The 25,391-nt window shown below is 44.9% G+C and overlaps 1 protein-coding gene across 3 annotated transcripts in view; it reads left to right on the top strand.

Annotated features, from left to right (window-relative positions):
* The window catches only part of asrij (OCIA domain-containing protein asrij), a 36,123-nt gene extending 15,521 nt beyond the window's left edge, over positions 1–20,602 (top strand). For all 3 annotated transcript variants that reach the window (XM_050184365.3, XM_055073785.1, XM_055073784.2), the window contains exons 5-8: positions 143–275; positions 844–986; positions 10,440–10,718; positions 20,449–20,602. In XM_050184365.3, coding sequence (XP_050040322.1) covers positions 143–275; positions 844–986; positions 10,440–10,718; positions 20,449–20,486 — 593 coding nt within the window. In that variant the 3' untranslated portion in view covers positions 20,487–20,602. The remainder of the gene's footprint in view (positions 1–142; positions 276–843; positions 987–10,439; positions 10,719–20,448) is intronic.
* The last annotated feature ends 4,789 nt before the right edge of the window (positions 20,603–25,391 follow it).

Here is a 25,391-nt window from a genome sequence, read left to right as displayed (position 1 = left end):
GACACAAACCTATCATCAAGTGAAGACATGTGCCTTGTTGATCTCAGGTCTCGGCAGTCTGCTGTTACTTCAGTCGACTGTAAAGAAGTGTTTTTGCAAATAGATGTTTCTTATCTGTGTGTTGCTTCTCTTATTCCCTCAGGAGCTGCATTTGTAGGATGGCTGGTTGGCAAGGTCTCTTACCGCCGCCAATGTGAGGAAAAGCTCATGAAGCTTCCAAACAGCACCATTGGGGAAGCCCTGAGACGAAAGCGTGGCATCACTTCGCCTGATGTGTAAGTTGCCATTATACTCTTAGAAATGTTAACAAATAGGAATTTGTCAAGTCCCTTGACTGTTCTAGTTTTCAGTTATTACAGCATCTTCTCACTGTTCACTGTTGAAGTGCAAGAATGACAACTGTGCAGGCTAAAAAAAAAAGCCCTTCTCTACGTTTTCAAACAAAAGGAGTAGTGAAAGACACATGCAATTTTGAATAACAGGTTCCCAAAGCTACCTCATAAACACATAAATTTGCCTATGTTTTTTCAAGCTACCGTGCCTGGATTAGAATTATTTTTCGCACTCTTTTTGGCTGGTGAAACAGTTTCATTTGTTGCATATGAATGCAGAATGTTGCACTGCAATTTTGTAGTCGAAATAAAAAATAATTTTTGCTCTTTGAACTCACATCACCCCATAAGTCACTGCTGCCACATCTAAGATGGCTTTAGCAGCAGGCATTTCACTTACCACATGCCCATACTGGCTTCAGCCATTTATTTGTTCTTTATGAGTGTTTGTTTTGCTATGTTTAAACATCTAAAGCTTCTAAGTGACTTTCTTACCTTGCTGTTTTCACAGAGTCCTGGGATACCAGGCTGGAGACAATGCCGCACGTGCTGCTCAAGAGAAATATTCAGCAGACCTTAGCTCAAAGAGATTGGACCTGCGTAGTTACAATGCACCTCAAGGTCTTGATGACAGCCAGAGGCCATCCATGGACAGTGAGTATGCGTCCAGCTTTGAGCACTGTTAAGAGTACTGTGCCATGCACACAGTGGTGTCACCCGCTGTGATAACCCACTGGCAATGGAGTCATGCTGCTGAACTCAAGGTCACAGGTTTGATCCCGGTTGTAGCAGCTGCACTTCAATAAGGGCTAAATGCAAACATGCTTCTGTAAGCTTATATTTAGGTGCATGTTAAAAAACCCCGGGTGGTCAAAATAAATTGATAATATCGCACTATGGCTTGCTTCATAATCAGATCGTAGTTCTGGCTTCGTTCTAATACTATTTGCACCGTAACGCAAGGCCACCACTCTGGCGCATTTCTGCTATCTGTTGTATGTTTACAGACGATTTTTCATCAGTGTGCTTTCTCCAGGATGGCTCTGCCTTCTGTCGTATCTTTTTCATCTGTCATTCTCTTTGCTTTGCCAAGTTAAGTTCTAACATAAATGAGAGCACTCCTTCCTTGAGAGCAGCTGCATGATTGCTTTGAGATGGCTGCTCGTATGGGACCTTGAATTATTGCATGGAGTGGCGGCTCTTCCAACTTGGAATATGTGCCAGGCTCGAACTGGGAAGAGGACAGCTGGTCGTCTGAGGAAGAGCCAACTTTGACTGCATTGTATGCTGATGCTGTCACTGTGAAAAAGTACTGAGAACAATGGTGTTTTTGAGTCTGCAGCGCATTTTATCCCTTTTGTCAGATGGGAGTGCAATGACCACACCAAAAATGAATTTGCCATTATCCGTGTCATTTTTTTTCTCTTCTGCATAATAAAAAATAAATTGTATTCATTTTAGAATGTTTAAGAAAGCCTAACTTCAGGGCTGCTTCACTTCCAAAATAACCCGACACTGAAAGGGTTAAGACCAGAGTTTTTGAACACTGCAAAATTGCTAGAGAAGTGAAGCAGGAGGCAAATACGATTCTGGCTGATACCTGTACATTTAAAAACGGAAGCTCTCTGGAGGTTGCATATTTTTCATACCTGGTACAGACAGGCCAAAAAATGAGGTCCATATGCTCAGAATTTTTTTTACATCATTGGCATCATCAATTGGCCATTTATGCTGTAAATAACACTATCACACTGATTACAGTCATGAGTGATAGATACTAGAATGCCAGCAAATGAGGAAACACTCTTATGGTAGAGACGTTTTATGAATATGAGCCCAGAATTTCAATCCCAAACTGAAAAATATCTTGACTCCAGAAATGTCATGTCTTTGTGTGCATGGTCCCCTTTAAGGGCACTGTCAACTGTCAATAATGTGCCTTGAGATTACTGGCACGATTGTGACTCACAATGATAAGAACAAGCATCATTTTATTAACCCTTTCGCTGTCGGACGTTTCTGGCCGTGACGCACCCCCAGTGTCGGCTTGGTTTCAGGGAACGAGCATAACAGGGAATGAACATAGCAATTTATTTTTGATTATGATTGGTATACAAATAACATAGTCAATGCAATATGCACATTTCAGTGTTCTGCAGCTGTTGTTAGTAAACATCATCATCATCATCAGCCTGACTATAAAATCCGTTCAACATCCGAATCTGACGATGCGGAACCCTCTTCCTCTCATGCGACTTTGTCCGAGTCCGAATCCGAGCTCGGCTCGTATTCTGAATCGGAATTCAGCCACCGCTCCCATGAGCAGACGAAGGTCCCGCGCGCCGAGCCATCCGAAAGTAACCGCGCGCAGGGAGGATGCGCTTTCAGTCGCCCGCGCAACGGAGAGAAATGTGACGTTGCGTGATCAAGAAGACAGAGGGAGATGGAAAAAGGCTAAACAAAGTTCGAAGGGCTTTACGTTTACTGCTGCAAGTCGGAAGCGAGGGTGCGGCGAGAGAGCGAAAGCAGCAATCGAGTCACCCTTTTTGGAGAGGCAACGGCACGTGCGCCTGAACTTGACGCGCCGTAGCAGGCACACCAACAGAAGAAAAATAAAAACATTCAAACCAGCGGAGATTACAGAACAACCCTTGAACCCATAACCACACGCGCGCGACGCATGATCCAGCGAACGCGTAGCCACCGCGCCACTCAGCAAGGAGAAAGTGGGGAGTGGCAGTCGCACCGTACTCTTCAATACATGGACTTCACAGGTCGGAGCGAATATACGAACTTGTAGAAAGAGTCAACAGATGGCATGGCCAATCCAGGAGCGCCTGCTTTGCGCTCAGGCGCGAAATTTTGAACACACGATAGAGAACGTACCGGTACGTCAGTGACACCGTGGGGGGGAAGCGCGATGACGTACCGGTACGTCGGTGACAGCGAAAGGGTTAATTACATAAAGAATTATATCTTTAAATTGGCACTGAAACTCAGGCAAAAATGACGGGGGTGACAATCACCAGCGAAACATGTCATTAAAGGGACACTAAAGGTTACTATTAAGTCAACGTGGACTGTTGAAATACCATCACAGAAACCTCGAAACGCTTGTTTCGTGCCAAGGAGAGACTTATTTTAAGAGAAAATGCGTTCTGAAGCGTCCGCGTACCTCTAGCGCAGTTCAAATCGCCCACCCTCCGATCGAGGAGTACTGACATCATGGTCTCATAGTGACGTTGCGCCATCGGTGAGTAGAACGGCGTCCGCAGACGGCGCTACGGCTTTTCTGCGCAAAACGCAAACGCGCGGCCAGAAACAGAGCCAAGACAGAGCCGACAGCAGAGCGGAAGCGGGAGTATGGTGGCTAGCGGAAGGAGAGACGAATTACGTCCCACATTACGTCCCACGACACACGGAGAGCCCGTTTTCGTTAAACTATAGGCTGCGGCGAGCTCGCAGCGTGGTCGGCGTGGTCTGTGAGAAGTGACGAGCCTTTTCGTACTCGCAACAGGGCATAAAAAAGTGCGAATCGACGCAAAACTCGGCCTAGAAACGTGCTTCGCCACAGCCAGGGCTCAATACGACCCAAGCTGGCACGACCCAGATGTCGTTTCCCGCACCGCCACCAGGCGCCGCTACTATACCTCAAACTCTAGCGCAAGACGCCCATAAGCTGGTACTTCATTCTATGACGCAAACTTCGACGCTCGTCGCAATGGACCCTGACACCGACAGATTGGCTCACGATGGTGGGCTCAACTTCAGCGATTTGAGCACCGGCGAGCGCGACCTGCTGCTGAGGGCTCGCACTGCCGGCGTCGTTGCGTACTACGATGGCGGCCTCGACACCGGCTCTCCGGAGCGGGAAAGCAACGAGGGCTTCCCACGACATCACATGGACGTGGCATTCTCGCTGCTTGTTCCAAATGAAAGTTTCGCGAGCCAGCAGAACCCTCACAGCACGACGTGATAATGAAACTACTGAAACTCCAAAGCGTGCGCGGCGCAGAGTCGAGCGCGCAGAGTCGAGCGAAAACGAAACCTTTCGAACACCCATATTACTGAAGGGTAACGTCAAAATGTTATTTTTTCTTAGAATCGAATAGACGTAGACAAGTAGCATATTTTTCCGTCTTATAATCGAATGAAATGATATTTTTAATACGAGTAGTTGAGTATTAGTAACACAAATTATGAGGAGTGCTTTCGTCATCGGGCTAGTACCGGAATGTCGCTGGGGGGTCTCAAATCGTGTCATGCATTTACCTCAATTTCTCGGTTACTAAAGCTCTGTTCGCGATTATATTGACGCCTTAGACGTTCTAGAACATTGCTCTACCACTTTAACTTGAGTTTCTGGTAACCTTTAGTATCCCTTTAAGCCCTTTAAAACCGTGTCCATCTATAAATCAATAAATGTACAGGCCTCAGCTCATTTCACGTGCTATATCTATAAAGTCACGAAAATGCTGATTTCCCAATATTGAAAATTATCTTTATTTGTCTGTGTACTTGTAACCCGCAAATTGTTTTATAAAAAAAGTGGCTCTGCCTGGCCTGTCACCATCCTGCAAACTTCCTACAAGTACAAAACCAAAAACAGTATTTCACTAACTGTACCACCAGCCGACAGCGAGTTTTCAGGATGACCACATTAGCAGTGCAACATGCACTGCCACCTGCCTCGGTCACCTGTTGCCGACGGCACCCGCCTATCCCACTTTCGCTGTCTGTGCATTAAAGCAACCGCTGACGATCATAAGATCCATGCATTTGAGATGGCTTAGCTTCTTCCTCTTCATAATTTAACACAATAAAGGAAGATGCACTGATGTGTGCTGCCTTTTAAGTGGCGAGCCATCTCTCACTGCACGGTCAGATGCTTATCTGAATTGAACATGTCTGTTACCAGCAGCTAATATTCGTGCTAAAAGTGTTGAGTAGTAGTCACTCGTCACAGAATAGCCGCTTTACAGCTTGCTTAATTCCAACTGCAATTTATTGTTTTATGAGAGACAAGTTCTAACATATAACCGATGTTTGTTTTGTTGTGGATGGCAATGCGCACCATGCAGCCTGGCCTACAAGGTCCCGGCCACGTCTGCGATGGTGTCACACAGTTTCATGGCCATCCATTCATCCATTTGTCGTAAATTGTGTAGTTATGTGCGTCGATCATGAGTAGATGTGTGTGTGACTACAGCAGCACTATGACAACCACATCACAGTCATTTGATGGTCTACAATGTGGTTTTCATAGCGCTGCCCTCATAGCACTATGACAACCACATTGTAGACCATCACATGACTGCGATGACATGATTTCTATGCCGGCTGTTGGCACAAGCCTAGAACATGGCGATTGTTGGGTTCTATATAGTTAGTGGACAAGCATACCGTATTTACACGATTGTAAGTCGACCCCTTTTTTTAAATTTGAAAGTCTGAAGTTGGGGGGTCGACTTACAATCGAAACCGAAACATGGCCCCGCCAAAAAAAGCGATACCAACGGGAGCTACAACGTAGTTACAATTTTATGTTTGCTCTATGGCCCTACCCGTATCTTTTCGCTATCCCGCGTGTTTGTTCGCTTTTCGGAAGGGTTTTTCAAGATTTTTGAGAGTCTTACAGTGCATGCAACACTCATGGGGGGGTGTCGATAGTTGATGGAAGCGCCGCTGTTCCCATTTGCGGCGGCACCCTCAGAACGGTGGCGCGCGGGTTTCTCTTTCTCTGGTTAAAGCACGACCGGCTTTATTACTAGTCGGTCGTGGTTTAAAGGCATTGGTATTGGTTTGACGCGTTCCACTTGACTGCCGGCTACGTGCTACTTCTATGCTTCCCCAGTCGTCATGAGTGCTCCAGGCCCACTAATCGTTCGGCACTCGTTCACAGCAGCGTTAAGAGGGCTGCCATCCTTTACGCCGAAGAAACAAATCACTGCGCAGCGGGCCGCAATTTCGATGTTTCTAAACGGGTGGTGCGAGATGTGTGAGCGAAGCGAAATGTGTGACGGCAAGTGAGAAATTTCCCACGTGCCGAAGTCTGGACACTTTCCGGAGCTATAGGCTAAGCTTGCGGCGTACGTCACTGAAATGCGTGATCGGTCCCTGCCAGTGAAGTGCGACGTGGTCATGAAACAAGCCCGGACCTTCGCCTTAATTTTAAGGTTCTGCTCCGCCGTGAGTACAACGAGTGGCTGGTGGCAGAAGACTGCGAAATTACGCAAACCGGACCTGTCAAAAGAGCCTCCCTGACGGCTGCGTGTGGCTGGGTGCATTTGGCGTGGGCTGCTGTTCTGCAAGATGTCCTGGTGCGGTCGTTTGCCGAATTTGAACTTTCGCTGGACCACGACGCGCTGTGGGACCGCAGCAACGATGACGATGGCAGCACTAGTGAAGACGAGTAGTCCAGTGACCATGTCAGCTACTAATAAATTTTCGTTATCGAATGCGCCCTCGGGTATGCTCTCTGACTTTTTTTTTTTTTCCGGTCAAGCGATATGGGGGGGTCGACTTACATTCGAGTCGACTTACAATCGTGTAAATACGGTAAGTGAGAGGAACACAGATTGTGACATCATCAGCCACTGCATGTTATACAATCGTACATACATATGGCTATTTCGTGTGACGCATGTTAAAATGATGATGGCATTTGTGCTTCAGTGAAGAAATTATAAAACTTTATTTACTTGTGCGATCATGAAGTCTGCACAATGTCGCACAGTTTCTACGTAGCATAAGCTGCTATGAGGAAAGAACTGGGCAAACTGGGCCAGTCCCAAAGATAGTGCAGTCTAAGACGGCACCTCAAAGCTAGAGCTGTCACAAGGAAAGAAGACGACAAAGTGGCATGGGGTGCCCATGCTGAGTGCACACCCCAAGCTGGCTGGCTTTGGAACAAGGGAAGCATGCATGTGATTGTGGCCTAAATATGGCCTATAGGTTCAGTAAAGAAAAAATAAGAGTGTGGCTTAATGGTTAGAGCACCTGACTGCTTTGCTCGATGGCAGAGGCCCGATTCTGCATCGGTCACACATTATTTCATTTTTCTTATAACGAGGTGAGACCTACCTACCTACTGCAAAGTGCCAAGAATGAGGTGAAAAATGCAAAATGTGCCTTGCTAGAGAGTGTGAAGCATTTTTGCCATTCGAGTAGTGTATGCCTTCTAAGCGTTCACTTTCACTATCGTGATAGACGTCAGACACAGCCAGCAACAGTCCTTGCAGTCTACAGGAAGAAAGACTGATGCAAATAGGCCCTCATCTGAATGATTCTGTTTTAGCAGCACTGCAGTTGAACATATGATAGAGTTCCTGAGCAAACACATGGAGGTGGTCACTTATGCACAATAGATACCAGGCGTTGGTGAGCATGTCTCGTCTTACACAGCCTATGAATCTGCTGTCTCGATTTACACAAAGCAATTTATTATTTTAACATTCTCTCAATGTTTGGATTCCTTCAAAACGATGTGCGGCACTGTTACGTTGCACTTATTTTTTCAACGAGCACAACACACTACTACATTAATTTGGGACGTGCTGTTGCTTTATTTAATTACTGTCATTGTCATCTTTAACCTGATGGGATCGTACTGTATCACAGTGTACATGCATCACAGTGTACATGCATGAAACACCATGAATGTAAACAAGCTTTTTGTTGCCGAGTACAATCCACAAAATTTGTCATTTCACTTTTTAAGCAATTAGAAATATTAGATATTCGATTCGAATGTAAGAGTCATTTTTATTGAATACTTGTTGTAACGGTTGTTCGTCACGTATGTCTGTGTGCAGTCAAGTGGTAATGAACGTCAGAGACATGCAGGCAGACGTAAACCAACATTTATTAAAAGGTGGTAGAAGGAAAACAAAACAAGCAAGAAACGCAGAGTACCGAACGAAAGTCCCTAAATCAAACATGGTGCACATTAAGTTCTACGCGCAGTGTTCCAGAAAGGAGTAAAAATGTCTCACAGGTTCAGTTCCGATGGTGTCGACGATCGGCGGTAGAACGGTCATGACGATTCTAGTTGGAGGCGAGCCAAGGCACAATGACGGCACTGGTCATCAGATGAGGCAGGCGGCGGGCCCCGGCTGCGTTACCGTGGCCAGCACACTCGGAACAGGTGTCAGGCAGGTGGCTTCCACTGCCACACTTCGCCATGCCACCTCGAGCAAGAGGCGGCCTCAATTAGGCCTCGTCCCGGGCACAGCCTTATGCTGCTCCGACAGGTAATGACGAGCAGGCAACAGCCAGGCCTGCTCTAAATGGCGTCACACCAGGTGGCACTCCGTGTCTGCACCAACAGGAAGGCGCGTCCTCATGGCTGCCTCAGGTGCCGCAGCAGGAGCTCCCGGAACAGCGCATTGGTCCTGTGTCTTCCGAATCACAAGCCCGCCTTGCCTGCTCGTTTGGCACCCGCCTCTTCTTGTTCCTTTTCCTCTTGTTGAAATTCTTTGATGCCGCTAAGAACACAAGCTGTCCCTGGCTAGCCTTCTTCTGCTTCTTTCTTTATTATTTTTGACACAAAATTCAACACCCTTAAAAGTTCTCACAAACTCCACGTTCACATAAATTAAATCAAATTAAGTCCTTGCACTACACTCGTATACTTGATTTGACTCTAAAATCTTGCTACTCAAGCACCTCACCAAATTTCTATTGTTTTGCCCGCTTTCAGTAGGGATGAAAAAGAAGGAAATGAGGGAAAGGGGGAACACATGGATGGATGCATCAAGGCTCCATACCGCGGGCCACACTCTGACAACGACACTGCCCAAAATGGCCGTTCTTGAGTGTATGGCTGTTGTAGCTGTACACTATTAAACGTTTTTGATATTTTTTTAAAAAACATTGATTGATTTCTGTCTCCCATGTTTCAGAGAGCTCATTTCTTGCACGTCCTGTCAACTCTTGCACATGTGCTATGCCGACAAGTTCATAGCATTGTGCAGCATGTCGCCAAAGGGCAAGATAAACTTTACTGTGCCAAACTGGTTAAGTGTACTGAACTGAAACAAAACTGTAACTAAATCAGTGCGCACTAAACCCTAACCGAATCATTATTATTATTTTTTTTTGGTTCGGCACCCTGGTTGTAAGTAACATTGTCATAGCAAAAATGATCCCGAAGAGGCACCAGCAAGTGACTCCAAGGTAGTGGGACCCGAAATTGGGTAATGTAAACATAAATGTTCATATTGTAAAAGACAGAACTTTATTGCAGTGATTTAGAAGCAAACACTAGCCTTATCACATGTGCCAGGTTGTTCAATGCCTCATGGCACAAAAAAAAAACACAGAAAATTAATGAGCAGCATGTTCATGCTGCTGTTATTAAAACTTGTTCCCCCACCTGGCTTTACACCATCGGCGGTTGCCCAGTAGCTATAGTGCTGCGCTGCTGAGCTCAATGTTGAGGGTTCAACCTAGGCCACGGTGGCCGCATTTAGTTGAAACAAAATCCAAAAAATGTTTGTGTACTTAGATTTAGGTGCATGTTAAAGAACCCCAGCTGGTCAAAATTGTCCTAAAGTCCCCCACTATAGCATGCCTCCTGATCACATCGTGGTTTTGGCACGTAAGACCCCATAATTTATTTTTCTTAATCTGGCTTTAACCCCTTAACTGCCATAATAAATTTTGAAAAAGATCAATGAAGAGTGCAGATCTCTTTTTTTTAATGCAGTTTCTGGTTTCTTTCTTTCTTTTTTTTGCTTAAAGTATGATACCAGCAATACCTATTGTGCTTTTATTGCTCTTGTTGAAGTGATTTGCTCAACAAGTTGGGTATTAGTATTTATTTATCAGTCAAAATTGCACGGTTGTGCAAACTTTGTCATGGTGAGTTGGCTCATCATCAGCAGTTAAAGGGTTACACTACGCATAAGATTAACATAGCAACAAAGTAAACATCGCAGCAAGCCATAGCAACAAGCCAGAACAGTCATTGGAGCACTTAAGCAGGGTAACATTTACTGATTTATATGGGGATACTGAGCTTCAGCTGCAGTGACATTTCATAATTTTTTGTCATGACTGTCAGGTTAAAGAGGCTCTGCGCCTTTCTTTTTGCTCCTCCATCAGACCCAGTTGTTGCCGAGGTGCCAGAGAACCTCCCGCCAGCTAAGTACTCAACGTCGTACGAAGAGCTGCGTCGACAAAACCGTGAGGAGTACGAGAGGCGCCTGTCAGCGCCACCACCGTCATCGCAGCTACCGCCACTTGCCTTGTCCCAGCCACCCCCACTTGCTCCTTCGCAGCCATCTGTGCAGCCTCCGTCACAAACGTTTGAAGAAAGGCCTCATAGGGGCTATCCTTCGAGAATCCCCAGCACTGGGTCAGCACCATCGGGTGTCAGCACAGGTGCGATTTGCCTCATAATGCCTGTGTTGCATGAGCCTAGCCAAAAGCCATTTTATGTAAATGAGCTTGATGCAAGTGGTGCCTCCGCTGCAAGTATACAGCGATGGAGCAAAAGTATATATTTAGTTGCCACTGAGCTACTCCGACTAGCAGTGCTGCATCACAGCCTTCATATGTCCACACAACTGTTATTGCGAGACTTATCTAACTAAAGAAAATTAAAACAAGATGGAGGTTCACAGGAACATGGAATTTCAAAGAGATTGAACAAGAATGCCTCCAGAGTCAACATTTCAACACAAGGACTTGTCTTCATCAAGGCACTAATGAAAACAAGGCCTCTTGTTGAAACGTTAGCCTCGGAGACATTCTTTGTTCAACAACAGTTGATCAATTTAAGGAAATTAGTTGTAGCTCATATCTGCGAGCTGGAGAAAGTCATGTAAAAGGGGAATCAAAACCAAGTGGAATAGTTATACATTATCATGACCAAGGTTCCTCAAAAAGAAAGCCTTGCAGTGGAAGAAAAACTGACCTTTATTCCAGGATAAAGCCTTGTGGCCATGACCTTTCCAGGGCACTTGCTGTACCAACTGAGCTAACCAAGAGGCTATCCAATAGAGCGAGCTCAAATTTAATAACAGTGTAAAGTGCAGGGAACATTCAATAAACAGGTGACTTAATGTTGAGGTACTAAGATATGAAAATTGTTCATTATTAATGGTGAGAAGGCTGCACATTATTCATAAACTAGGTATACGAAAGATGTTCTGTATTCAATTCACTTCTCGTGCTATTTGATTTGTGTTGAATTCAGACAAAAACTATTCGCACACCCATAGTTGCATGCGACATAAACAATGTGATGCTGGCAGTTTAGGCTGTGTTGCACAAATTCAGCTCAGTGCTTTTCTTTCCACCAACATGTAAGCTTGGACTTACTCTGTTCAAGTGCAGATGAACAGGCACACTTGCTATAGCTGTCAGCTGGTCGCCTGCAGGCCAACCACTGCTTCTAAAGCCATCAATCTAGCCCTTGTGCGCGATCTTGGGCCCTATTACCGATGAGCCCCTCAGTAAGCGACAAACTTCTTGTGATGGTTTGCTGTCTGCCACCACGCAGGCCAGTAGTGATTTTCCATCTCGGCTACACGTATTTGGCTGTAGAGGCCTCATTAGCTTTGTTTTGCTGGATGTTGACATCCATAGTTACACTGACAAGCTATTTGCATTGGCCATACTACTCTCTGAAAGCGAAGAAGCCACTCCAATGAAAATGGGAGTACAGACAGCCAATTTTCCTGCCATCGAGTGCATGGATCACGTCCGAAAATTCAAGATAGGCTCATACGGCGTCCAGAATTTCGGTCGCCGTTATACATTGGTCCAGTAGAGAAGGTGGCTGTGTTATGTGGGCATTCAAGAATAGGTTTCAGGGCAGTACACGTGAACCTCGTTATAACGCAATGGCATATAACGAAATAATGAATATAACGACTGCTATGTCTCAGTACCAATAAGGCGTTAATTGGACATTGGCCACAAGTCAAACCACCACCAATCCATCAGCACCTATCCAGACGTTAACGCAGCATGGACACCGACTCTTGACGGGTCCCACAAAAGGCCATCACCCCACCAAGACAAGGGGGAAACGATGACGGCCACCTGGGAGTCGCAATTAATTAACCATTTAGTACTACGAGCCAAACCACCACCAATCCATCAGCGCCTATCCAGAGGTCAACGCAGCATGGATACTGACTCTTGACGGGTCCCACAAAAGGCCATCATCCCACCAAGACAAGGGGGAAACGATGACGGCCACCTGGGAGTCACAATTAATTAGCCATTTACCACGAGCCAAACCACCACCAATCCATCAGCGCCTATCCAGACGTCAACGCAGCATGGATGCTGACTCTTGAGGGGTCCCACAAAAGGCCATCACCCCACCAAAACAAGGGGGAAACGATGACGGCCACCTGGGAGTCGCAATTAATTAGCCATTTACCACGAGCCAAACCACCACCAATCCATCAGCGCCTATCCAGAGGTCAACGCAGCATGGATACTGACTCTTGATGGGTCCCACAAAAGGCCATCACCCCACCATTACCTGGCAGCCTGAGCGAAGGATAAAAAGGAGGGGAACAACGTCGACAATCTGGGAGTTGCAGGTTGCTTTCTTATCACACATTCCAAACCAGTCTCTTCGGAGGCGGAGTTACTGTGGGTTGTTGCGAGCATGGGTGTGGTATCGCTACGGAGTCGAGGAGTGTGATTTGCTGCTGGACAGTCTTCAGATTCCCTAGTCAACTCGCTTAGGGAAGACAACAGTATTAAAAGCGGAGACTTTTCGAGCAGAGGAGACAGGGTCCTGATGTAAACTCGGACGTTTAACTTGATCCTGCACGGAGTAGGCTTCCATACTGGAGCTGTGTAACTAAGGCGATAAACCTTTTCCCTTCATTTTCTAAAACCTCGCATAGTAGTTGATGGGCTTGGTGGGTTCCTTGCCCTAGCGTCACCCTAAGCCGTAACACGACGTAAATGCAAATCTCCTTGAGATGCCCATAGACAACCATGTATTTTAAACCTAGGTTTAACGAAATAAAATTGTTCTGCCAATCAGTATAACGAACCCAAAATAGTGACCGTTGCGTAATGCTGGGTTTTGTACTTGTTCTGCACGGCAGTTCAACATTCTCGCGTGAAATGCAGTCACAAAAAGTCACATGTTGCACACACTGTATATTCTGTTGCTGTTGTTTTGTTCAATTTTCATCGCATATATGGCTGTGTAGTGCTCAGGCGGGCCATGGAGCCATAGTTTTCTTTGCTTGTCTACAGTTGTACATGCCATTGGGCATATACTGCAGTAAATGACAGTTGTTGTTATAACAAATTAATGGATATAACAAAATCATTTCGGTTTCCATTTCAACTTCTTTGTAATGGGGTTTATGTATATTTCTGTCTGCTTCAATTATTTGTTTACACGAGCTGTGGGCCTTGAAGGGACACTAAAGGCAAATACTAAGTTGACGTGGACCATTTAAATACCTTTCCAGAAACCTCGCAATGCTTGTTTAGTGCCAAGAAAAGACTTAGTTTGCGAGAAAATTGTATCTGAAGGGTTATAATACTTTTTTTGAAGTTCAAATCTCCCGCCACTTAACCAGGGTAGTGGTGACGTTGCCTACGCCATCAGCCCCCTTTTCTGCCGTCGTTGAGTAAAACGGCGCCCGACAGACAGTTGCACAGAGCCAAGACGGAGGGGCATATTCGCTGTTGCAGCTGCTTTTTGGTCAAGTGGCATAGACCATTCAAACATCCCGTGACATCACATGGAAGTTAAATTCTCTGCTACTTGGAGTTTATGCGAATTTCACGAGCCAGCAAAACCAGCGCAGCACTACGCAATCAGGAAAGTACTGAAATGCAAAAAGCGTTGGCAGCGCAGAGTCAAGTGAAAATGAAACCTTTCAACCGCCCACGCTATTGTCAATGGTATTTTCAATGAGTTCTTTTTTCTAAACATGAAATGGAACTGGACAAGTAGCACTTTATTTTATCTTATAATACAATACGAGGATGTTTTTTGCAACAAGTAGTTGAGTGCTAGTGATAGAATTTAACTGAGGAGTGCTTTCGTCATCGGGCAAGTGCTTGAATGTCCCGGGGAAGTCTCTAATCATGTCCTGCATTTACCTCGATTTCTCTATTAGTAAAGCTCTGTTTACGATAATATTGACGCCTTAGAGATTCTCGAGCAATAATCTATCACTGTTGCTTGACTTATTTGTCTTTAGTGTCCCTTCAAAGGCCAATAATAAGTGCACAATGGTAAAACTAACAAGCTGGTGGCATCTGCCACCATTCCGTTTCAAAGAGGATGTTCATAATATCCATCCATCAAAGCGATTGGTGACTGTAAACGTAGAAAAAGGAAAAAGACTAGGACGGAGCATGACATCAGGCAACTCCTCTAATGCTGCCCCACACTTCCTTTGGGGTCCTATTTGTGCATTGGCTCTTGGGAAATAGGCCCTCCAAGGTTTATGGACCTTTCATGGCAATTGTTTGATTCGTGGTAGCTTTTAGTGACGCCCTCATCACAATCAGCCTTTGCTAAGCTCTCTCCCCATACTGTCCACGCTTGGCAGCTAGAAATTACCATTTCCTTATCACGTGGTTATCCCAACATGTGATCATGTCAGATTAAGGTTTAATGTCTTCTACCAGTGCTCTCGGCGCCCACTCTTCTGAAAAGACAACAGGTGTGACCCCACCCTGCAGCTGCTGTATTTGCATATTGCAACGAAGACAATAGTTGTGCGCGTTGCAATAAACAACCGAAGTTGCACAAATATCGAGGGAAAGTATGTGCAGAGTGGTTGGCAAGAACCTGCACAAGTGCACATCATTTAAAGCCTACTGGGAGCCAAATACAACGGGTCGAGTCCACCGAGCAGGGTTGCAAGTTGGGCCAACTTCTCGACGGGTAAAAGGCGGAGGGGCTGGCTTCACGAAGAGCTGGCTTATGAAGGCAGGCTGCATTACGTAATGCTGTCTCGTAGTTCCTTTACTTTTTCCATGCCAATTTTCCATTAGATTTCCCTTTATTTTCTAGTCACTTCTTTCAAGAAAATGCTGTTTTATGCATTGAAGCACCAAAGTAACTGGAACACCAATGCGTTTCGTCGGACACTTTGAAAATTAATATCTGGAAACTGATGCAGTCCAGAGAATACATTCCAATTGGATATGCCTTGCGAACTCACCGGCTATAATTTGTGGATTTAAATATGTGCTGTAAAATAATTAAGTAAAAGGTTAGGGTAATTATGTTAATGATTTAATTAGGCATTTTGATTTCGCATAGAAGTAGTAATGGCCACTTCATCAAGTAATTTAGATCAAGGGTTAGAAATGTGCTATCTGCCACAGGCAACTTCTAGATTTTAGACTTTTAAAAAACACCTGGCATATTTGAGAATATATATATACAAGGGTTATATGAAGGTACCCATTAAGTTGCTTATAAACCTTGCATGCTGACCTTGTCTTGGTTTGCCAAAATGCACATCGACAGTGGCAACTATTGAAATCGCCCGGGACCAACCCATACAAACACACTTTGTGGTGGAAGTGTTGAAAGTGCACATTAGGCACTTTGCCCGTGCCTGTTCCCATCATCTGGTGACACTACTGTCGGAAAGGCCGCAGGCATCGTTTTGTACTACGATTTTGGATTTTGCCTTCCATCAGGCTTCACCTCCGCAACTAAGCCATCGATTCCTCCATGGTGCTTGGCTCGATCTGCAGTCTACCTTACCGTACCAGGAATAAGGAAAAAATCTAAGCTGTCATCACCTGATATTAAACAACTAACTCTGCTCCTTTTGCACGAGAGGTACGCTGACCACGTACATATTTATACTGATGGATCGGCAACTCTCCAGTGTTCCTCTGGAGCCATGGTTTTCCCCAGCGAAAGCCACCACCATCAGTTTCAAAACTCGTCACCCAACGACACCAATGGCTTCGGAACATGCAGCTCTTCGCGCTGCACTTCATCTCGTCAGCCAAGAACAACCTCGAAGATGGTCAATATTCAGCGACTCGAAGGCAGCACTGCAGTCTTTGCTATCAGCCCTTCAGTGTGGACCACACGAACAACTGGTATTCAACATTAAAGAACTAATCCATACCTTTACTGACAAAGGACACCACATGACATTTCAGTGGCTTCCAAGTGACTGCGGCGTCATAGGGAACGAACACGCCGATAACGCTGCTCGGTCAGGTCTTCAAGGCGACAAAGAGAAGCCGATACCATTATCGAGGACAGATGCTGCTAGAAAACTTCGAGTGCTCACCCATGATATCACATTCTCCTTGTCGAACGCAGGAAGCTTGCAAAACAACCGGCTGCACAACCTAGACTCCTCTCTATGCCTCCTTTGCATTCCAGCTGGACTCTGCTGTCGCGAAGCTACCCTGCTTTGTCGAATATGGCTAATGGTGGCCTTCACTAAGTCTTTTGCATTCCGAATCGAATGGGCCGATGATGCCTTGTGTGATGACTGTGGTAGCAAGGAGAGTCTTCAACACCTTCTCTATGACTGTCCTCGCTACAATTTACAGAGACGATCGCTCGCAATCGCGATAGCGCGCTCTGACCAAAGACCTCTAACATCGGAATTTATTTTAGAATGTCGACATCACAAGGGGGCCATCACAGTGGAGGGAGACGAGGGCTCTGTTGCAGTTTTTAAGGGCAACAGAATTGGACAAGCGGCTGTAGCATGAACAGATGTTTATAGTGCTGCAAGTGCTACTGTGCTGTGCAGTGACGGTATTTGGTGACAGTGACCGACTGTGATTGTATGTCTATGCTCCTTTCTTTATCTCTACTTTGCTATCACATTACCTCCCCCTCCCCTCAGCATAGGTAGCAAACTGGATCTTCCCGTCTGGTTAACCTCCCTGCCTTTCCCCTTTCTTCCGTCTCTCTCTTTGTATGCTGACCACATCTGTCCAGCTTTGTTCTGCGTAGCAAAAAGATAACTTCCCTCATAAGACCTGCACATGTAATGTCGGCTCACAGGCATCTCTGAAGCACACTGATGTGTTAATGGAATGGTGAATTATATTTAACCTTTTCTCTGATTTAGCCACTCAGTATGCAATCAAAGATGGAGGAGACATAATGCTTGGAAAAGTGGCTGCTTTTTATACGAAGTGTCTATCGACTGCAAGGGTCCCAGAAAACAGGAAGAATGCAAACATTATACTAATCCACAAAAAGGGAGACATTAAAGGATTGAAAAATTATAGGCCCATTAGCTTACTCCCAGTATTATATAAAATATTTACCAAAATAATCTCCAATAGAGTAAGGGGCAACACTGGATTTAAGTCAACCAAGGGAACAGGCTGGCTTCAGGAAGGGATACTCTACAATGGATCACATCCATGTCATTAATCAGGTTATCAAGAAATGCACAGAGTATAATAAGCCTCTCTATATGGCTTTCATAGATTACGAAAAGGCATTTGATTCAGTAGAGATACCAACAGTCATAGCGGCATTATGTAATCAAGGAGCACAGAACGCTTATGTAAATACCTTGGAAAGTATCTACAGAGGTTCTACAGCTACCTTAATTCTACACAAGAAAAGGAAGATACCTATAAGGAAAGGGGTCAGACAGGGAGGCACAATCTCTCTAATGTTATTCACTGCATGCTTAGAAGAAGTATTCAAGCTATTAAACTGGGAAGGCTTACGAGTAAATATCTCAGCAACCTTTGGTTTACCGATGACATTGCTTTATTCAGCAGCAATGCAGATGAGTTACAATAAATAATTGAGAACCTTAACAGAGAGAGTGTAAGAGTGGGTTTGAGGATTAACATGCAGAAGACCAAGATAATGATAAATAACCGGGCAAAGGAACAAGAGTTCAGGATTGCCAGTCGGCCCCTAGAGTCTGTGAAGGAGTATGTTTACCTAGGTCAATTAATCGCAGGGAACCCTGATCATGAGAAGGAAATTCACAGAAGAATAAAAATGGGTTGGAGCGCATACAGCAGACATTGCCAGCTCCTGACTGGAAGCTTACCATTATCAGTGAAAAGGAAAGTGTACAATCAGTGCATTTTACCAGTGCTGACATATGGGGCAGAGACTTGGAGACTGACAAAGAAGCTTGAAAACAAGTTAAGGACCGCGCAAAGAGCGATGGAACAAAGATTGCTAGGCATAACGTTAAGAGACAGAAAGAGAGCAGTTTGGATCAGAGAGCAAACGGGTATAGACGATATTCTAATTGACATCAAGAGAAAAAAATGGAGCTGGGCAGGTCACGTAATGCACCGGTTAGATAACCGTTGGACCATTAGGGTTACAGAATGGGCACCAAGTGAAGGGAAACGCAATTGAGGATGACAGAAGACTAGGTGGAGCAATGAAATTAGGAAATTTGCTAGCGCTATTTGGCATTGGTTGGTGCAGGACAGGGGTAATTGGAGATCGCTGGGAGAGGCCTCCGTCCTGCAGTGGACATGATGATGATGATGATGATGAGCCATTGGGTTCTTCACCAATCTTCCAGAATGGGCATGTCCCACTATGTACGATTCCTGCATAAAACATTAAGATATAACGTCTGCTAACAAATATCACTAAAAATGATCTGTTAATAGAATGGTTGATTATATTTCATGACTTCAGGAATTCTTTCATGATTTAGCCATTCAGTGTGCCACTGGAGGTGTGCCCATTCTTGCCTCATCCTATCCTCCAGAATGACTATTTCCCACTGGGTCACTAGATGTACAGAATCCCTGAATGTTGCTTGATAATATCATGCTTTTCTGTGCATGCATCTGTCATCACCAAATTGTATGCATCGCCATTAGCTGTGAAGCATTGAATTAACCACTTAAGCTTTGCTTCTCATAGATCCAAACATGTGCATTGGATCAGCATGGGTATTACATTGGAACTATTAGCCTGCAGTTGGTCAGGATTTTTCATGGCTTGCTCACGCAAGAACAAATGGCAGCTGGAAGACTTTGAGTTTGTGCGTAACAGAATTATGTTTTCTCGTACTGTATTTGAATTACAGTCCAATGCTATCATAACTGCAGGTTGTGTGTAAGTCGTACTTTACAAATTTTCTAAAGCATTTTAATTTGTTAGGCTCAGTTAGTTCACTATTGCAATTACGCTCAGTGGAGGGCCTATAAGAATCAGGATTTATGCTGTGCTAATGGTACCTCCACCTAGCGGCCACAGCCACTCAAGCAGACCTCAAATGGCAGCTGGAAAAGGGCTTTCTCATTCAGTTTCTGCTTAACAGATTTATGTTTTCTTGTACACTCAAATAACAATCCGAAGCTATCTTGTCAGCAGCTTGCGTATAAGTCGTACATTACACATTTTTTGACAAAATTTACTATTACACATTCATTTGTTTCAATAATGTACTTGTGCTTGGCAGAGGGCCTAGGAGAATGAGGATGTATGCTGCACTGCAGCACATGTGCGTGCATGACGTACATTGCTTGTGGTGGTGTTTGTGTAACGTCGTCTAACGTCGGCAACAGCTTTGCTGTACATCCACTTTCACAGGGTGGAATGGAGGCGGATGTTTTTGTTTTTTCTTTTTTTTTTTTACACTTTTTCCATTCTGAATACTGAAACTGTAACCGAAATGAATACTGAATAGTATATGTAATATTTCGATAGAATACTTGCACAAGCCTAATCTGACCCTTTGTGACTGCAGCATACAATAAAACTACCCTTGACCATGTAGCGTTGGACAGCAGCAGCTGTAATATTCTACTGTTAAGCATGAGGTTGTGGTGATACTCCTGGGTTCCCCCATTCCAATGAAGGTGGTATGCAGAAACGCTCTTGCATTTAGATTTAAGTGGCTGTTAAGGACCCTAGGTAGCCTTAATCGATCCAGAACCGTCAAACTACACCATTTCTTATGGCCCGTATGCTGCTTTAAGACCTAAAACCCCATGATTTTTAATTGCACAGCATAGCAGATTCTAGCTGTTGCACATGACCATAGAACATGCTTCTGACACTTCTGCCCTTGAAATGTACCATGATTTTTCAGAGATAATGCCACCTTCTGTTGCTGCTCCAGCTTCTATCATCTACAGCAGCCTCTTATTTTCCTTTTTTCTTCCTTGACAGGCAAGAAGAACAAGTATGGAGACGCTTGGGAAGAGTAGGGACTTTACTACCTCCTAGAAGACACTTCTCTTCATGGTGAAAGGAAGAACACATATAGTCTCCCGGTAGACAGCATGGTTTAGCACGAATATAAGTAAATATGGAATGTTCTCAATGTGTGCCTTCTATGTGTTCTTATTGCGTAACCATAGGTCACACCTGCTCATTACCTTTGGTACCAGTTATTGTGAAGGTGTTCGGCAGGAGCATGATATGTTTTTTTTTTGCTTCTTTCTTTCTTTCCATGACAGCTCGCACTCCTGCAGTTATGATGCAAAATAGTGCCACATAAATTAATCAAAATGGTACTGCAAAAATAGACTTTTCCTTTGCACTCACGACGTCTATGCAGGTGTCACACATATGTCTTTGCCAGGCGAGGTCAATGAAGGTGCAAGCAAATGCCATAAAATAAAGTTGGAATATACTTTGGTGATTCAATCACTTGTTTCGTTTTAAAAACCAGGTCGAGCATGTGCACTGACTTCGTGTTGGGTTCATTCTTTGCATGCATGCTTGGTATGCGCCTGACTGCAGGTGTAGCGCACCATTTTTTCATATGGCATGTGTAGTGTGATGATGCGGCAGAAAATGCAGCTAGGAAACAATGTCTTGAATGCGACCTGCAATCTCCATTGAAAACGCTTTACATAACAACGTGCACCACTGTTTTAACTTATTTGTCAGCCAACCTTGTCAACTGGATGGCCTACGACAACGTAATTGTGAAATATGCTTGCTTTTGATGAAATATCATTTGACATGCCACAGCAACGATCATGCTTTGGAGGAGGTGGTAAGGGCTGCTACTGTCGCAATCTGTTACCCATCCTGTTTTATGGCTCGCTTAAATTTAAATCTTAGGGCTGCTAACAATCGTTGTCTCATGCTGGCATGTTGAAGAGTGAAAACAGAGAGGAGCGAACACTTCGTGCTGTCTCTCCCTTCAATACCTCTAGGAAACTTGAGATTATACAGCCTTCTAGGCACGAAGGAAGACAGCGCACATGAAGCGATCAGTCTTTGTACCCACTGCAGATTACTTCCAAGATAGGCGTGTGGGCCACGTATGCGCTCATCCACGCGCAGCCACCGCTGGGGAAGGAGACTCATGCTCACCTGCACCACCCCACTTGTAGCACACATTTCATCACGTTACCGCATGTTGAACTCCACTTGTGATCACTTGTTCACATAACCTTCTACATTCGGCTTGCGGGCAGGTGGCATGCATCAAGCCACCTTCCTTCTTTGCTCACCCTCGCACGCTTTCCTTCACACCCACTGCATACGGTGCGCGATCGTATTGCACTTGGACATTATCCACAATCTCACGGCAATGCCGATAGAGAAAATTCACCTGGAGTGTCCATATAACTGCTGCCACAATAAAACTAGCAGTTTCGCCAGATGAGAGAAGCACAGAAAGCAATAACAAGGTTTAGCCTTATACTTGAGCTCCTTAGACGGTGTACTAACAAAGTACGGGGATGATACGTTGGCGCGACGCAGCACACGAGACACTTGCAGCTGGGCAGCAGGAACAGGGCCCTGGCTGCTACCAGGTCTTGCATGTGTGTCAGAACATGGTCACAACTCTGGCATGATGTAGTGACTTTGTATATGCACTCAAAGGGAGGTGACTTGCGAGACTGTTTTCCCCATTCCGCAATTTGCTGATCACCATCACATGATCCAAAATGATGTCAAATGTTCTGCCGCGCTGCGAAGAAGCAAGCTTTATAGACCCCATGCCGACATTTTGTTTTCTTCAGTGCCATCGACATTGCAATCCAGCTCAGCTGGGTGACAAGTATTAGCTTCGAGGGGACCTTTGCAGAGATTAGCGCTGCTATTGCTGACCTAGGAATTTACATTGTATGACTCGCATTCGCGCCTTTGCTGCAGCCAATGCAGCTCGCTGGCTGGGCAATTGAAGCCTTGATTTTAGGGTTGTAGGTAGCATGTATCGTTCCTAAGGCAGCAATTTAGTTGCCCACTCTTGCAGTATGGTTTACTGCTCTGTGCAGCAGTGCTGGAAGTATTCAACAGAGCCCATCGGGAGCTTTCATGCATACCCCAAAACAAAGCGGCAGCGAGATACTTGGTCGATAAAGTCACTGAACATAATATGGTAGTCGTAAGAGTCGAGCAAGCAATGCACACAGGGCTTGTGGCATGTTCACTTCATATGGCATCAGTCATAATACCCTGGTGCAGAGATATATGACTTTCATGCATGCACACGGCAGACGTGCGTATTGAGGAGACAAACATGTAAGTGGTTGAAGTTCCACGTTTTATAATAAACCGGTGATAAATAATTGTCCCACGATAATTCTGCCAAAATCGGCAAGCCGCACTCCCCAAGACGAACACTTTGAGCAGCACAGTTATTGTGGCAAAAGTGCATTTTAAATATCGTGCAAACTGAATAAACACTATGAAAGCATCAGGTTGCTCGCTTGCTAAAAGCCTTTGCTACCCTTCATACTAGACTGGGATGTATGCGATAGGTTGTTTTGCAGCCAAGACGCCACACAATCAATGCTTGAAACATGCAAACACTTGGAATTAACCATGGCTGAACAGCTAGGGTTGCTGAACACTTTGTAACCGGTATCGCATGGTATCGCTTTCTATATGACGGACAGATTCCAGCAAATGGCACCGCAGTTTGTCCTTGAGACTAGCCTTGAAGCGAAGCAAACGTGCATTTCTTCCATCAGCTACAGTATCATGAGAATAGCGGCGGCGTTCTCTCGTCTTGCATAGTGAAATGGCATGAACCACATCATACTGACGTAACTTGTGCTCCAGTATGACGGGGTGTAGCGGACCAGTTGCACAAACCATGCTGAAACCAGAAAGGCCTTTTGCGAAGTGCCATGTGAACTGTCAGTTGTGCAACGGCAACAGCAAAGGCTTCTCCAAATGGGCCATGACTGGCCGGCTCCGAAAGGAGCCATGCAGTTTTGTCAGTGCATAAGCGAATTGTAAAATGTGCTATACACAACATATGTGGGCATGTAGAAATGTATGCATTCGCAGCATGAGAATCGGACAGTACAGCTGCTGCTAATGACGGTTAGCTATAATTGACCCTCTGTTAACAGTCAAAAGCATACCTGCAAGGCACAATAGTTCATTTGGTGACAATCTTAATCGTCTGGTTGCAGCGACCAAAATGCATCCATGCATTTTCTAGCACAACTTATTCAATCGTGTCGGCGATGATGTCGCAGAACACAACACAATTGTCCACACTGCATGCATGAAGTTTTCTTTAAAAGCTCTTTAAAACAAATATTCCGTGCCTTCCAGCCACGAAAAGCTTTGTCTGCATGCTAGATAAATTATTCCCCCATACTTACCATTGCAAATTACTGCACGAAGCGGGCCATGGTTTGAGCTGTTTGAGCGCATTTTACACTCATATTTGCCACCTCGCACATTGCCTGCAAACAAGTGTCTCGCATATTCTTGATCACGACTAACAGATTAGAAAGAAAAACGGAATGACATTCATACATGTCTGCCGCAGTACAAGTTAATTTGCTCTTGCGCGTACGAGGTGTAGCTCTATCCATAGCTTTTATACAAAAGGGCGAACCTTTACGCAACTTTATTCCCTTTAAGGGGACCAGCCACCGATCTTCAAGAACCCCCCCCCCCTCCCATTTCTTCGCACGATGGAAAGCCAACTATCTAAAGCATGGAGTACAGGAGAACCGACTGTGGCACTTGCCAATGTTTTTTGCTCTGTTCCCATTGCAGCCAACCAGCTCGCCCTCAATGCGCGCAACACGTAGCTTTGCTCTCTGCCTCCATTCGTTGCCCTTTCCACAACAGGCCTTTGCTAGTGCTTCTCTCTCTTCCTCTCCTCGAGTGTGTTAGCACAAGAAAGGAAGGAAAACTAGAGGTGAAAGGCAGAGAGGTTAACCAGATGAAGTGTCCAGTTGGCTACTCTGCACAGGGGGACGGGGTAAGGGCATAGTTGGCACTAGAGTTACAGTAACTCTAAGTGGATGGATGCTATGATTGCCCTCTTTGAAATGGGGCAGTGGGTTGCGCCACCAAGCTCTTGTTATTATTTTGCCTAATGTCCTACCTATCGCTAAAAACAACACACATACACAAAAAATTCCCAGCATCAAACTTTCTGAACCACTATTGGGAACTTTGTTTTTGTATGCCTGCATTGTTCGTGGTCTCCCTATTTGTCTGCCACCAAACTTCCGATCACCCCTTACTAATATCTATTGCGGACATGTTTACTTTCCTCCCTGCTATCCCAGGGCTTCAGGGAGGCCAGGGGAGCCTAAACCGACAGCTGGGTAGATATCTTCACATTCTAATAAAACATGTTTTATAGTTTCCCTAGCTTTACCGCAGCAAGTACATGCTTCTTCTTCCTTGGTGTACCTCGCTTTATAAGTATGCGTTGTAAGGCATCCTGATCTCGCTTCAAAAAGAGCTTTCTTTTGAGTTGTCATAAATTGTTTCATTCCTGATTTTGTTTTTTCCTCACAGGTAGTTACTCATAGCAGGTTTATTTTTCATTGCTGCCACCTATGAGATTGTCTCGGCCTCTCTTACTTTGCATTTGATATTCTTTGTTGCCATGTTGCTTACTATAATAATTGCATTTGCTGGTAAGCTTCCTAGTTCCTTTCCTCCACTGTGAGTCGTCAATGTTTTTTCTGTACAAATATATGAACACTCTCGCAACCTATTTCCTTTCTTTACTATTCTTCGGTCGTTTTTCAAAATCAATTTTACTCTGAGCTTCCCTTGCTTCAAAACTTGTCCAGACCATATCACACTGCAAAGCTTCATTTATAGTCTTCCCATGAGCACTAAATGCAAGGTGTCCCACTGACCTTTGGTTGCCATCGAGCCCT

This window comes from Dermacentor andersoni, chromosome 4, assembly GCF_023375885.2.
Source record: "Dermacentor andersoni chromosome 4, qqDerAnde1_hic_scaffold, whole genome shotgun sequence".
Lineage (NCBI taxonomy): Eukaryota > Metazoa > Arthropoda > Arachnida > Ixodida > Ixodidae > Dermacentor > Dermacentor andersoni.
The sequence above is the reverse complement of the archived record's forward strand: the minus strand, read 5'-3'. Positions and strand labels throughout refer to the sequence as shown.